Source organism: Gadus morhua, chromosome 7, assembly GCF_902167405.1.
Source record: "Gadus morhua chromosome 7, gadMor3.0, whole genome shotgun sequence".
Taxonomy (NCBI): Eukaryota; Metazoa; Chordata; class Actinopteri; order Gadiformes; family Gadidae; genus Gadus; species Gadus morhua.
In genome coordinates, this window is record NC_044054.1 from 31,132,393 (window position 1) to 31,148,444 (window position 16,052).

The window sequence follows — 16,052 nt, forward strand, 5'->3', positions numbered from 1 at the left end:
ATATTCGTCGTTAGGAGAGAGGTGGTTCTGGTGGTTTAATAATCATACCACCGACTGGTTCCAGTGTTGGGAGGATGGGGATGAGGAACGGGCTTTGGTTCAGCTCGCTTTAGTGGTGGTTCCACACTGATGTTCTTGTGTTTAGTGGTTTTTCCTCTCTGAGGTTCCTCTGTTTTAGTGGTGGTTCCACACTCTGATGTTCTTGTGTTTAGTGGTTGTTCCTCAATCTGATGTTCCTGTATTTAATGGTGGTTCCTCACTCGTGATGTTCCTGTATTTACTGGTTTCTCACTCTGAGGTTCCTGTGTTTAGTAGTGGATCCTCACTCTGATGTTCCTGTATTTAGTGGTTCCTCACTCTGAGGTTCCTGTGTTTAGTAGTGGATCCTCAGTCTGATGTTCCTGTATTTAGTGGTTTCTCACTCTGAGGTTCATGTGATTAGTGATAGTTCCTCACTCTGAGGTTCCTGTGATTAGTAGTGGTTCCTGGCTGATGTTCCTGTATTTAACGGTGGTTCCTCATTCTAACGTTCCTGTGTTCCCAGAGAGCCGACATCGCCGTGGCCCCCCTGACCATCACCCTGGTGCGCGAGGAGGTGATCGACTTCTCCAAGCCCTTCATGTCCCTGGGCATCTCCATCATGATCAAGAAGCCCCAGAAGTCCAAACCCGGCGTGTTCTCCTTCCTGGACCCGCTGGCCTACGAGATCTGGATGTGCATCGTGTTCGCCTACATCGGCGTCAGCGTGGTGCTCTTCCTGGTCAGCCGCTTCAGCCCCTACGAGTGGCACCTGGACGAGAGCGACGAGGCCAAAGACCCCCAGAGCCCGCCAGACCCTCCCAACGACTTTGGCATTTTTAACAGCCTGTGGTTCTCGCTGGGCGCCTTCATGCAGCAAGGATGCGATATCTCTCCAAGGTTGGTCCTTCAAACCCCAGCATCTCATGGTCCATGTTCTCACCGGCTCTCTCTGCATTTTACGGCACATCCCTCCCTGCCATTCGCCATGGTGCATATATGTTACGTTGAGGTCGTCTGTCGCCCCCCCCTCATCCTCCACCTCAGCCCATATCCATCCCATTGTTTCATGGAGTGTTTACCGTCGCACCGGGACACCAACCCCAACCTCGCAGCGCTCCATATGCTTTGACCCAAAGTCTGCTCAGTGAATCTACCTATTCCAGAGTTTAAAGTGGTGGGGACGTCTAGATAACTGGGATCATCAATCCATATACTTTGTCACGTAAACCCCATTTTACACATTAAGGTTGACATATTCATTCAATGCATGCACCAAAAGAGATTTGCGTCACATCCATTTAGAAACGGCCGATTCAGCTGATAGATTAACAAGCATGTTTAGTGTCCCACGTAATGGTAAACCCAGTGCTCCACGTTATGGTAAACCCAGTGCAACGAAGCGAAGAGGAGACGCGGTTCATCTAAACTTGGACCTTGTGTAAGTACCTTGATGGGCAAATTCTCTAATCAAATCTAATCAAGTTAAATATTCCCATTATGTTAACGGTTATGTAAACGCTGTAATCTGTATACAAATACCTCGCTAGTCTATCCACTAACTAACTTGTATCCCCAATGCTGAAACACCAGCCTAGCCACTAACTAACTTGTATCCACCTCAATGAGACACCAGTCTACTAATTTACTCAATTCTCCACCACTATGAGAAACCAGCCTAGCCACTTACTAACTTGCATCCCCAACACTGAGCCAACAGCCTATCCACTAACTAACTTGTATCCACCTCAATGAGACACCAGCCTAGCCACTAACTAACTTGTATCCACCACAATGAGACACCAGCCTAGCTACTAACTAACTTGTATCCACCATGCTGAGGAGGCTAGAATGCACAGAGAACCCACCTCTTCGTCACGGCTCTTGGAGGGCTACCGTGTTTTTGCTGCATGTCCCATGTCTCCGCCCGCCGGTCTTCGTGGTAGAACCTGGGTCTTCCGGAGTCCACGGTATACACCCGATCACCTCCACCCATCAACACCATCGCCATCCACCCTCACGCCCCGTCATCTGTGGTGTCAAGAAGCAGGGTGGAGTGTGGTTAGATGAAATGTCAATTAACAAATGAATGAGTCAATGCGGGAACCACTTTGAATTCACGGCCGTGCTTGAACTCTGGAGCAGAAAATGACGGTCTCATTAAGTCCCATTTACCAGGAAAAGTTCATTTTCCCCTCGATAGCATGGATCCAGCTCAGCGACCAAAGTGGATTCATTTCCCCATAAACGCAAAGCACCATTTCACCGGGAGCTTAGTTAGTCAGGGACTGTAGTCAGCTCGTTAGCTAGCATGGACTGGCCTCTAGCTAGCTAGCAGCTAGCATGCGGAACAGGGACTAGCTTCTAGCTTAGGTTAGCTAGGTCATTCATTGGTGAGTTTGCATGCTCAACAGTTAGCTAGATAGCATGTTGAACACGCTCCACTTAGCTGTAAGCATTCAGAAAAAGGGAATTTGTGGTGGATGTTAATAACGGAATCTGGCCAACTGTCATCGTCCCGCATCTCCTGCCAGAAACAGAAATCCTTGAAGAAATGAATGAGTGACACACACACACACACACACACACACACACACACACACACACACACACACACACACACACACACACACACACACACGATGAAGACAGACAGAAGCTGTGAGCTGTTATTGCTTCGGAAGCCTAATCCCTCCTCCCCCCCCCCCCCCCAATCCTCTAGTCAGAATGTGTTGACAAAGTGAACATCTCTATTATCCTACCACCTGCAACCCTCCTCCTCCCTCTATTTTACCGTCCCCCTCGTCCCCCTCCTCTCTCTCTCATCACTTCCTCCTCGTCATCTTACCACCACCTCCTCCTCCTCTCTCTCTTACCACCCCCTCCTCCTAATTTTACCACCCCCTCCTCCTCTCTCTTATCACCCTCTCCTTCCCCTCCCCCCCCAATCCTCACTTTCACATCCTCCTCCTCATCTTACCACCCTCTCCTCCTCCTTTCTTCCTTACCAGCCCCACCCCCTCCTCCTCCTCCTTCCACTCCTCCTCTCTCTCTTATCGCCCTCCATCCTCTCCTCCTCCATCCTCTCCTTCCCATCCTCCTCCTCATCTTACCACCCTCTCCTCCTTCTCTCTTCCTTACCACCCACACCCCCTCCTCCTCCTTCCACTCCTCTCTCTCTTATCACCCTCTCCTTCCCCTCGTCCTCCTCCTCCATCCTCTCCTTCCTCTCCTCCTCCTCCTCATCTTTCCTCCTCCTCCTCTCTATCTTACCCTCAAGCCAGTCTTGCTCTGACATCAGAGAGACTCACTCCGAGCTCCACTGAGTCCCAGACAGAGCAGGGTAGCGACGTACAGAAGCAGGTCCACCCCTCTGGTTACCCGCCGTGGGGACTCAGTTCAGACGCGTCGTACTTCAAACGCGGAGCAGGAGAGGTGTCAGGTTCCGTCGCCGGGATCAAATATAATCATAGAATCTCATTTTCTGTCGTAATGATTTGAAAAGAAAATGACTCCACGCAGTCGGCACACACACTTGCGGGGAAACTAGTAGCAACCACACGTAACTATGGTAACTATAGGGTTTCTCTGAGGATACATCCGATCCTCCGTCGTAAAGGGACTCAGACCATTAAGAGATGAGCGGTTAACTTGTGCATATTGATATTTTAAATGGTATTTCCCCCATGCAGGGACAGCGTTGCGATCAATAGGATCTGATTAAAGTCGTGCCGTTGGCTTTGCTCGTCAAAGGCTGAGGAGACTACCCGGGACTCGTTGGACTGTGCTCCGTGTCTCCACAAGCACATCCACCCTCCTCTACATTTGCATTCACAATTAGGGCATTAAACAGAAGCAGTACATTTGTCAGAAGAAAGAGAAACAATATATCGCTTTCGGTGCAGAAAGGACGTTCATAGAACAAGTGCAAAGCACTAACAATCGCCAGGTTAACCCATTCCCCGTATGCAACAAAGACAGCTAGGATAAGATGCCACGCTATGCTACGGGCCCCTCTGTCCTTCTAGAAGGACAGAGGGGCCCCTCACAGCTGCAAGGTTCTGGGGTCGCCCCCCCGAGGTCAGCAATCTGACCTGCAGCTTTGAGAGGATGCTCCTAGATCTAGACTATTCCTCCTGCTCCTTCAGGAAACATTCGGAATTCCCCTTTCTGCTCCGGGTGATTTGGACGAGAGCCTCCGCTAAACGACTGAACACAAATAGACCAGAAATAGCTAGCTAGCTCAGCGCTAGCTCTGGGGCACCAACCCCCCCCCTTCCCCCAGCAGGCGGTGGTTGGCTTCTGTCATGTCTGTCGTGTCTCCGCCCCACTGCCCAGGTCTCTTTCGGGGCGCATCGTGGGGGGCGTGTGGTGGTTCTTCACCCTCATCATCATCTCCTCCTACACGGCCAACCTGGCGGCCTTCCTCACCGTGGAGAGGATGGTGTCGCCCATCGAGAGCGCCGAGGACCTGGCCAAGCAGACGGAGATCGCCTACGGGACGCTGGACTCCGGGTCCACCAAGGAGTTCTTCAGGGTAGGCGTCAGAACCCCGCTGAGACAGCTGCTTCTGGCGGTGCTTCCTCCTGACAGAGAGGAGGCCCTGCCGATCAGTAGTTGATGGCCAGCGTAACTCCTCAGCTCCACTGAAGGTGGAGGTGCATATCGATCTCGGAACAGGGCCATTAGAACCAGTACAGACTCCGTAGAACCAGTGGAGACCCAGTTCAACCAGTACAGACTCCATATACTCTGTACAGAACCAGTAGACCTCGTACAGAACCAGTAGACTCTGTACAGACCCAGTAGAACCAATACAGACCCAGTAGTCTCAGAACAGCAGTCCTGATCCAGTATAACCAATGAAGACCCAGTACTCTCAGTACAGACCACGTGGTAGACACGGTCGCTGTAGCACCTCCAGATAGCGTGTATCTGACCCTGCAGCGTGCGTGTTGATATGATCTGGGATGACATGATAGCTATCTCACTAGCCCCCCGGAGAGTCCCAGCCAGCAGCAACCAGCGTCTCCGCGCGCGCGCTCTTTCATTCGTTTACTCTGGAGATCTGGATGTGGTCGGGACTGAGCCAATGTAAACACTGTGCTGGAGCATTGTGGACGATCAATCGCATAATTGTTGTTTGCGTATTTGTTGTTGTCAATTTGTCTCCCAGAGGCTGAAATTGATGTACACGTTTGAGGGCACTTTGTGACTGTAGATTTCTACAAAAGCGACACTCTCCTGAGCTCCCTGTCTAGCGTCGATGAACGCCCTGCATCCCGCTGCTGTCCCTACTGGTTATCACCATCAGTCCGCGCCATTAACGCCGCATTCACACTACATGCGTCCGTCGACGGATCTCATTGACTTTGTGTGGGACACTCTCGAAATGCATTGTGGGTGCGTCCGCTCTCTCGGCTCCGTGGCCTGCGTCAAAAAGTTGAGAAATGTTCAACTTTTCAGGCGGCGACGGATCCGTCGGCCAATCAGATCGCGGTTATGCAAATACACACTCCACACGACTAGTGGATCCATTTTGCAATAACATGCAGGGAAGATTCGGCCGTTATATTTTTTTAAAGAAATGTGGAGTCGATAGGATTGTTTTTAGTCACCTCTTTGTGTCATTTTTTTTCACTGCTCCGTCGACGGATGTAGCCTGGTAGTTCTAGGGTAGCGCATACGCTGCCGTGCTCTCACGGCCCGCACGCCTAGGATGAACCAGCATCCGCAGCCTCCTCTTAATGCATTCTTAATGAAGGAGCAAACGGGATGTGACGGGAGGCTCTGCCGTCCGCCCCGCGCCGGGCCACCAGAGCTCGTCCGGCGTCCTCTGAAGCTCCACAGTCGTTCAGCCTGAATCTCTTCCCAGCGGTGGGGTTCTGTGATGACTTAACGCAAGATGTCGTGTGGGTAACTTCGTAACCCTGGCGGAGGTATTAGTGGATGGTGAACTCATCGTGTCGTCATGAACATCCCCGGTTCTCCGGAACTTCCTCTTCCAAAAAAGTCGACGAGACTTAAGGAAGCTCAAAGGGGCCAAACATCGGTTTTCCAAAACCAAATATCTGAAGATGAGTAGAAATGATAAGGGACAACAAACCAGGGGGCAGGCATCTGTTTGTGTGATGATATGAGGGTATGAGGGGATATTACGGTCTCTCTGCAGTGGGATGCTCAGGGTGGTCCAGCTTTGCTGAAGACCCCTGCGAGTTGGACTCGGAGACCCCATTCCTCTGATGCCAGATGGTTTGATGAGCGGAGGACGGGCCTACAAATACCCTCAGCATCTGTTGGCACGGAGATGACTGGCCTGCTGTCAGTGGCCTGTGGGACCACCTCAGATGTGTGTGTGTGTGTGTGTGTGTGTGTGTGTGTGTGTGTGTGTGTGTGTGTGTGTGTGTGTGTGTGTGTGTGAGTGTGTCAGGCAGAGAGGGGGGAGGTGTGTGTGAGGTCTCTCCGAGCAGCAGGGCTAATTTGCTCCAGGTGTGTGCAGGGTGGGGGGAGAGGGGGGTAGTGGTGGCGGGGGGAGGAGAGGGTAGGGGGGGGGGGGGGGGGGGATGTCAGTGCTGGCGGTGGTCTGATGAGACGTTAGCGTCCCGGGGTTAGCCGCTCTCTCCTTCTCCCCCGGATTAGGAGGGAGGGGAGGGAGGAGGAGGGAGGGAGGAGGGGGAGGAGGGACCCTGTGTGTGGGTCCGGGGGGACGATGGAGACCTAAGGGCAGTGTGTTGGGTTTGCTTTGCAGTAAAAGCACACAGGAACCGCTTGGTTTGTAGCGCAGTTCAAATGAAAACACGCCAGCGATGGCGGACGAGATGTGAGCACTGAAGCCGTCCAATTAGAGAGCAGGGGGAGCAGGCGGCCCTGTTGGCACAAGGGGTTGGCGGTTTGGCCAGGAGGCAGAGCCCGCTGCTGTTAGGAGCAGGAGTTTGTGTTCCCTCCCCTACCACCTTTACATTATCTGCTTTAATGCCCTGTCTTTATACTGTTAATGCTTGTGGATTAGTGCTGCTCTGAGAAGATGCCAGGGGGGCGATCCACTGCTCTTCTCGTGGTCGCGCCTGCAACGAACATCTGCTGATCTTCTCAGGGCCCTGGCTTTCTGAGAACAGAACATCTTCTCACGGTCGTGCTTTCATAGAACGTCTACTCCTTTGATGACGGACCAGCCTGTCTGAGTGGTGTCTCTGAGAGCAGACATCACCTCCCCGCTCCGTGGGGCAGATCAGATCTCACCGCCGCACTAGTCCCGACCTTTCATCCGGCTCGGCAGCAGTTCTGTGATAAAAAACGTACTTCGAATTAAAAAATGCATGCCCTTGAAAAATTGATGCGCACAAAACTTTCAATCTTGCGTGCGCTGGTGAGCACACCTTGAAGGAGGACAGGGCTGTGATTTAACACCGCTGAGGGCCGCGGTGTCAGCCCAGGGGGGGGGGTTGCGTTCATGGGGAGAAATGGCTGCGTTCCAATAGTCTTTAGCGATGCAACTAACTCTCCCCCACTTTAACCTCCAGGTTTTTGCTGGAACTTGACTAGAAGTTCGACCAGCCACTGAATCGTCTTGGGGGGGGGGCCCCGAGGATGCTTCAGTGTATCCTAACGGGACACTTTAGTGATTCATCGACTGCTCACTATCCCTACACCCATAACGCCTCAACTGTTATTTAACAGGCCCTCACGTTTGCATATTAAACGGTCCCTCCAGAAAAAACGCGATTATGCGATCGCATAATTCAACGCATTATCAGGCAAAGTCTGCATATTCATGCGGGGGCCGCATTTTTTCAAATATGCCGCACTTTCACTGCATAAGTTGCCGATTTCCGCGCAAATTATGTGGGGCTTGCATGATTTCATAATCGCTGCATTTCCGTTGCAAAAAAGTCACTTATATCTTAGCAGTAAGTTGAAAAATGTTGCGTTTACTTCACACAAAAGCAGCCATTTCCCCCTGTTGCCATGGGAACGTTATGAAGTGATGTAATTACGCGACGTGAACGTCATTGAAAAGCTGCATTTTTTGCAAGTTCCCGCATTTTTTCGCAAGTTCCCGCAATTTCAATGCATACAATTGCATAAATATGCCGCACATTTCATTGCATTTTTTAAGAAAACTTGCCGCATAATCAAGGATTTTTGGCCGCGACAATCACAAAAAACGCCACATTTTTCTGGAGGGACTGATTAAAGCGGTTATGGTCCCATGATTTGGACCATACATGATTGGTTACAAATTCAGAGTTTGTGATTGGCCCAGATCACCATCAGTCAAAGGGATCCAATCCCTGTGCACCTCAATTAAGGGAAGGAGAGCCCCTGGTGACCCCTGATCCCAGGGCTCAAGAGACGCTGTGTGTTTGGATCAAGACCTTCTCTCTGATTGGCCCAGGGAACAGATATATCCAAACTGACTCACAGGCCTTTCACACGTGAACTCTGGTTGAACCCTGGAGACCAGGTCTGGAGGTGATCCGGAGTTGCCCTTTCACACATGCAGCACACAGCGGGAGCTAAGCCGCATCTGACGGGTTCACACACACATAGGAGACACTTGAGGCTAGGGTTGGCGCCTCGGTGTAGTGTGTAGGAGGCAGGAAGGAACGTAAAAAGTATGCAGGGCAAAGTCGCAGTGTTTTGTTCACATCACGTCAAAGATGGCGGCCGAGGCTTCCAACTGTCTTTTTGCGGTGAGAGTGGAAGGCAAACATAAGTTGGAATTCAAAATACTCATGATCACATGACAGAAACATCATCAATATGCCAGCAGCACGCCCGCTCGCTCGGTGTGAATTCTCCGGCCCTCCGATTGTCCAGACCTTTTCACTAGAGGCCTGGTAGGTTCAACTTCGCTGGGGTGTATTCTGACATTTCTGTTCCCAAATTCAGCCCCAACGGGGATTATCTGAAGAAAGTCGATAAGACTAAGGTTCACCGACCTTTAGGCTGTGTGTAGTCCAATGGACAGAAGCGGTTCATTCAGCCGCAGGTCTCGGTGTTCCACTCCTCCCCCCGCGTCTCTCTCTTTTCGGGTCACTAACGCCTCAGGGACCGGTGTTTTTAGAGGCAGAATCTGAAGTTAGATGATACTTGAACTGTCGGGTTCCGGTCAAATGTTGAAACACGTGACGGCACTCGGCGTTGCTCTCGATTTCCCGCTTGTTGGGTCATGACTCCTCCTGACTCAGCAGATCGTATCTCCGTCTCGGGACGGAACCGTCTCTCCTGGTCGCCTGGGGACTGGAAGTACTTTTTTGTCTCTCTGCAACGTCTCGCTCCTCAGCAGAAGGTCACATCGCCTGCCTCTGCCGTCCTCAATGTTGGACCTTCTCCTGCGGACAGCTGCCCACCGACTCCCTGGTGGGCGACTGTCTGCAGCTCGCTGGCTGTTTTTAGAAACCCGTCTCGCCGTAGGCGGTCCGGTTCAGGTGGCGCTTGAACCCCACGACGCCCACCGGAACCACGTCCTGACCGCCTGGAAAGGTCTAGATGGAGCTGGAGTTGGAGCAAACTAACTGACACATCGCAGTCACGGCCGTTGGTTTTGTTTCCTCAGCTTCACCGTTCAGGCCAACAGGAAACGTGACAGAATTGTAGAAGCTACCATGAGCAAAGCCCCTTCCTCTGTCCCCCCCACCCCGGTTATATTTAGACATCATCTTCAACTTTTATCACAAATGAATATACTGTACCTGCAGCTCGACAAATTCCTTCTACATTTGTACTTTAGTCCTCCATGTATGATCACTTCATCATCTGTATTGTCCTCAACGAAACGTGACCATTGAGCTGACCGGTATGCCCCCCCCCCCCCCCCCATCACAGCGCTCCAAGATCGGCGTGTACGAGAAGATGTGGTCCTACATGAAGTCGGCCGAGCCGTCCGTCTTCGCCAAGACCACGCCGGACGGGGTGGCGCGCGTCCGCAAGTCCAAGGGGAAGTTCGCCTTCCTGCTGGAGTCCACCATGAACGAGTACATCGAGCAGAGGAAGCCCTGCGACACCATGAAAGTGGGCGGGAACCTGGACTCCAAGGGTTACGGAGTGGCCACGCCCAAAGGGTCGGCATTAAGGTGGGTGGGATATTATAACAATACCCCCATGTTGTTATGGTAGCCCACCCCCCCTGATGTCCCCAGACCCCCCCCCCTAACGCCCAATATGGGAACTTAACCTTTACTTCTCACCCATCACATTATTTTAACCTTACCTCCTCACATGTTATTTAACCCTTTACTTCTCACTCATCACATGTGATGTTAATGTTTAACCTGTTATTTATCCTGATTTAACCTCCTTTTCACTCCCCACTCCTCAATCACTTAAAATCAACGAGGAGGACCTTTTGACAATTATTTTATCTTGATTCAGCCATTTTCTATTCACATCCATCTGTCTATCCATCAATCTGTCAGTCTCTGTCAATCTCTCTGTCTCTTTGTCTTTCTATCACTCTGTCCATCTCTTTCTATCCATCCATCTGTCCAGTTGTCTATCGCTCTTTTTTTTGTCTTCCTTCGTTAAGAGCATTTGACTCAACATGTATCTGTGACATCACAGCCCTTCCCATAACACATTTGGTTTGCTATGATTTCCCAGAATCCCCCCCACCTCCCTGTCTTGTGCCAGACTGGATATTTACTGAGTGTTTCACACGTGCTTCTTGAGATGCTGTGCTGAATGTCAATGTGCATGCTGGATGTGGTCATCTATCCTCTGAAAACAATGTGTACACCCTACCGCCCTACACCACCTCCCCAACAGAGACCCCCCCCTCAGCCCCTAAACACCAAGCACCCCCACCCCAGCGACCTGCACCACCTCTCCAACAGAGACCCCCCCCAGCCCCTAAACACCCAGCACCCCCACTCTGGCCAGACCATCCCCACCGTCAATCTGTCTCCCGGTCTCCCCTCTCGGCCAATGATCTGTGACTCCCGTTACTCACTAACACGCACCATTAGATTCTCACGGCCCTGTGTATTTACCAAGTTATGTTTTATCGTTTCAAGAAATGCTGTTAACCTGGCAGTGTTAAAACTGAACGAGCAGGGCCTGTTGGACAAACTGAAAAACAAATGGTGGTACGACAAGGGGGAGTGTGGCAGCGGGGGAGGGGACTCCAAGGTCAGCCTTCATGTCTCGGCCACCGTAGTTCTGTAGAGTAATCGGCAAGGCGGTCAGCAAACAAACCTACCAAATTTTAACCCAAATATAACCAGCTGCTACGAGTTGCATTTTGTAGTCCTACGGTTAGAAGTGGGGATCGAACCGGGAACCCTTCGTTGGCTAAATTAGAAGCAGTGATTAGTCTTGGACTGACGAGGAGGGGGGAACTAGTTTGGTGCAGGGAGCTTTGGTCTGTGCTCATGAAAGACAGGAACCTTCCCTCTGTTTTTTATATCCACAGGCCAACGGAGAAGGTTTTGATATCTCTGGTTCTCTGCCCAGAACCTCAGGTGGGTCAGGTGGGCATCTTGGTATGGGGGGTAGGGGGGGGGGGGGGGATAGTGGAGGTCTGGGGGTTAGGGGGTGTTGTCAGGTTTGCGAGGGGAACAGCGGGGACAGGGCAGTGAAGGTCAGGGCAGTGGAGGTCGGGCTAGGGGAGGTCAGAGTAGCGTTGGTCAGGGGTCGTTGTCAGTTTTGCGAGGGGAACAGCGGGGTCATGGGTAGTGGAGGTCAGGGATTTGGGGGTCTGGGGGTTAAGGGGCGGTGTCGGGGTTGCGAGGCGAACAGCGGGGTCTTGAGGGGACGAAGCATGACGGGCATAAAAAACGTGAGAATTCTAATGACACCATGGAAACCCCACAGGTCAGACATCACCCTCCTCTCACAGTCCGCTTGGTCGTTCTTGGTCCCACACTGGGACCCAAGACCGGCCAAAGACTACATCCATGCCCCGCCCCCACTGTGGAGGTATTCAGGTGAACCATAACCAACACGGGCCACTTTTAAAAATGACGATGTCATTACGATGTCCAAAGTCACGCCCTTCCGTTACACGTATGTCCTCTGCGTCCGGCTGACGTGTCCCAGACTGCGCCACCGTCCTCCTTGGACTGGGGACCGCAGCGGGACCCTGCAGTCCAGGAGGCGTCCTGGGGCCGGGCTTTGAGCCGGGGCCCTGGTCAGGAGCGCCCCCAAACCGAGGAGACACTCCTCAATCAGGCCTGGCTGACTGTAGCAGAGCGTTGGGCGCCTGTAGACCCCATGGGCCTCGGTAGACCCCTGTAGACCCCATGGGCCCCGGTAGACCCCTGTAGGGCCCGGGGCCCCTTTAGAACCAATGGGGTCAATGTAGCCCCCTGGGGGGCTCTGTAGACTGGGGGCCCCTCTAGACTGGGGGCCCTTGTAGACCCTTGGGGCCCTTTTAGACTCTGGGGTTCCCTGTATACCCTTGTAAACCCTGGGGAACCCCTGCAGACCCGAGGCCCTCGGCCCCCTGCCTTTAGACACAAGGGACTGCACTAGTCAGACTGCGGATTGGTCTTTGGCTCCACCTTGAGAAGGGACAGTTCACAGATTTAAAAACCTTGTTTCCTTCAAATGTGAAGGAATGACGAGACAGCGAACCAAAAACCTCCAAAGGGCTGGGCAGAAACCGAGTCATTCGGGTCCAGAGTGGAGACAAGGCGGACAGTCCTTGTTCCACCTCTGGCTACTCTGATGAGGGTTCGTGTCCCGGAAGTCAAACATCTGAGCATCCTTGAGATGGTCAGGTGTTTTAGGAGGCTATGGTCACGTCATTCCCGCAAAAAGGAAAGCACATGGAAACCAGGCTGAGAATGGGTGGACTGCTGCTTTAAGCCTGCATGGTGAGCACATCACACTGGGCATCGGGCCGCAGGGGAGAGGAGGCTTTGCCGCTGCTGTTGTAGTCATCCATTCTGAGTGAGCAGAAGGTGGATGCTACAGGCACTCAAAGCCACTCCTCCGGCTGACGGCCGAATGCCTGCGGGTTTGTTCCGTTGAGTGATCGACTGCGATGTTTCACTTGATTTCAAACCTGACTGGCGCATCTCTCTGTCATTATTTTATCCTCAGAAATGCATGCGTTAGTAATTTAACAATAAATATATTGTATGTAAGAACCACTGGAAAGAATCAAAGCATTCAAACACTCTTTATGCACTGGGGAGCTGGACACGATCTGGAACTTTAGGCGTTGGTGAGGTTCATTATTCTACATCATTGTGCATACTCAATGTTTACTCATTATACCATACTTACTCAAAACTAGAGGATTCATTTATGATGGTTGATCAATTATTCACCTAATTGATCCATTATCATTACTAATGAATAACGTGCCTTCTTTCCTTCCATTTAGAATTGCACGTCACACATCGGGAATACTTAAGTGTAGTCTTAGTTGAACAAAAAGAGCAAGGTTGTTAAGTCAGAGTATTAAATTAAAATTGAAAGTAATGTTGGCTCATATCAATGTCACATTAGCATAACATTAGCATAGCATTAGCATACTGCTGCCAGCTGTTACCCATTTACCTTGAATAACTAAAGTACAATAAGGTGACAGAGACCAGCTCCGTAGGAAAAGACACCCCTGTTATCGTCTTCAACCCAATCACTGAACAGCAGAGCTCCCTTCAGTGATTGACTGACCAGGTAGTTCATTCAAGATAAACATTAGTAACAAATTATACAATCAATGCATTCTGAGTTGTTTCGTCACTTAACCAAGGGGGTTAGCCCTTTAGAAGTTTAGCGGTGCATTGAGAAATGAGTAGGCACTTCAGAGGATTCGTAACTTGTCAGTTTTTCTTCTACAAGGATCAGATGAAAGGTAAAGTCTCACTAGGTAAGAGCAGGACCTTCTCTCTCTCTACCGTCTCACCGTCTGCTGTGTGGAACACACACTATAGACAACGCACTGTATGTAGAACACACTGTGTACAACGCACTATGTAGAACACACCGTGTACAATACAATGTGTACAACACAATGTATACAATACACTGTTTCTAGAACAACACACTGCATGGAGAACAGAGTGGAACACGCACTGTGTACAACACACAGTATGTAGAACAGTGTGTACATCCCACAGATGTGTGCGTCTGAGACGGCAGAGTGGGAGGGTCCTGACGCATGTTTTGTGCATCGTAACGAGACCAGTGTAGACCACATGCCTGATGCCAGAGGTGTTCCTCTTGATTGTAGCATGCTGACGATAGTGCATGAGATCGCATGTCTGGCATGACCGCACCACAGTGCACCACTAGGTCCTGGATTACATGATAGTGCATGTGCACCACTGGGTCTTTGACTATATGATAGTGCACGTGCACATCTGGGTCTTGGACTATATGAATGTGCCCCACTAAGTCTTAGACTATATGATAGTGCACTTGCACCACTAGGTCTTGGACTACATGATAGTGCACGTGCACTACTAGGTCTTGGACTATATGAAAGTGCACATCAAACTCTGCCCTATTTAGGAGCTTGGAGCAGGAAGCATCTAAGCCCTGTGGTCTCCATATTTATAACAAACTTCCTCTTCTCTTTAGCCTACTTGATTTATAAATAGCATCGTACAGTCATTCTTAATATAACTAATCATACCATGAGTGAGGCATTGTGGGAGTTGAAGTTTGTCCAGGGGCTTTATATAGGCCAGAGGCCTCCCAGAGGTCCTCAAACTGCCAAGTGTTTTCTTCTGATTATTTGTGTGTCTGTGTATGTGTGCGTTTATGAATTTATTTGTGTGCGTGTGTGTGAGTGTTAGGGTCAGCTATGAATATGTAGAATAAAGCAGGAACTAGGACATGCATGCCGTACTGGTGGTGCATGGAATGACGCGTGCTACAAACAAGGAGAATGCCTCTGAAAGCATGTGAGAATGTAGAGTATAGAATATATATGAATAGATCACAGTATGTATAAATAGACATTGATTTGAGTATAGAATATAGAGTAGATATCAGTATAGATGAGTAAAGAGTATAGATCAGAGTATGGAATACAGAGTACATAATGTACTCTATATTCTGCATAGTAGCTATAGATTATAGTATTGATTTGGGTATAGAATGTAGAGATTAGATCATATAACCTATAGATTTGGGTATATAACATATATTAAAATATTGAACCACAAATTAGAGTCTAGCACCTAGGGATTAGAGTTTAGAACCCAAGATTAGGGTATATAACAGATATTAGAGTATATAACTGCAGAATAGGGTATAGAATGTAGAGATTGCTGTTTAGAGGCTTTCCTCATCTTTCTCATCTGTAATTCTTCATGCTGATCTTTCTTCCCCTTTAAGAAGATGAAGATAGAGGAGGAGGGGTAGGAGATGGAGGGGAGGTGTAGACCACACGTTTGGTCTGGACACTAAAGGATATCTAAACAACGTAGTGGTGCATCTCTAGTTAGATCTCTAGTTTGATAGAAAAGGAGAGCTAGGTTTGTCAGTTTCAAACCAAAATCTAAGTGTCTACGAGTTAAAAAGACAAATAACTACAATAGAACCAGTTCAAAATTGGTTAGTCAGTACCAGTTTAAAATTACAAATTAATCCGCACCAGTTTAAGACTGGTACTAGTTAATCAGTACCAGTTTGAAACTACAAATAATCCGCACCAGATTAAGACTGCTACTAGTTAGTCAATACCAGTTTGAAACTACAAATTAATCGGCACCAGTTTAAGACTGCTACAAGTTTGTCAGTACCAGCTTGAAACTACAAATTAATCTGTACCAGTTTAAGACTGCTATAAATTAGTCAGTACCAGTTTGAAACTACTCCTTAATCAGTTCCGGCTTAAGAATGTTTCAAACAGCATGGGTCGGTAAGTGAAAGTACTGCTGGAAGAATTAATGTGTGTGAACATTTTCATGCTTTTTGGTTTGTCGCCTCCGAACTCACTCACAAGATGCAGAAAGATAAGACACAACAGTGTTATGTATATACTAAACATTATTAGTGCATACATATTACTTTTTGAATGGGGTTTTAATATTTCAAGGTTTATAGGGAGTTACCTGGTTGATAGGAACATT

At 49.7% G+C, this 16,052-nt stretch overlaps 1 protein-coding gene across 5 annotated transcripts in view; it reads left to right on the top strand.

The window, feature by feature from the left end:
- Nucleotides 1-16,052, top strand: part of gria3a (glutamate receptor, ionotropic, AMPA 3a) — a 61,294-nt gene that overhangs the window by 40,515 nt on the left and 4,727 nt on the right. For 3 of the 5 annotated variants that reach the window (XR_003977255.1, XR_003977256.1, XM_030360268.1), the window contains exons 11-14: nucleotides 545-918; nucleotides 4,357-4,555; nucleotides 9,847-10,094; nucleotides 11,034-11,148. Coding sequence is in view for 3 of the 5 variants with exons in the window: in XM_030360268.1 (XP_030216128.1) it covers nucleotides 545-918; nucleotides 4,357-4,555; nucleotides 9,847-10,094; nucleotides 11,034-11,148 (936 nt within the window). In the remaining 2 variants the exon portion in view is untranslated. The remainder of the gene's footprint in view (nucleotides 1-544; nucleotides 919-4,356; nucleotides 4,556-9,846; nucleotides 10,095-11,033; nucleotides 11,149-16,052) is intronic. The other 2 variants (XM_030360269.1, XM_030360267.1) reach the window with 1 other exon arrangement.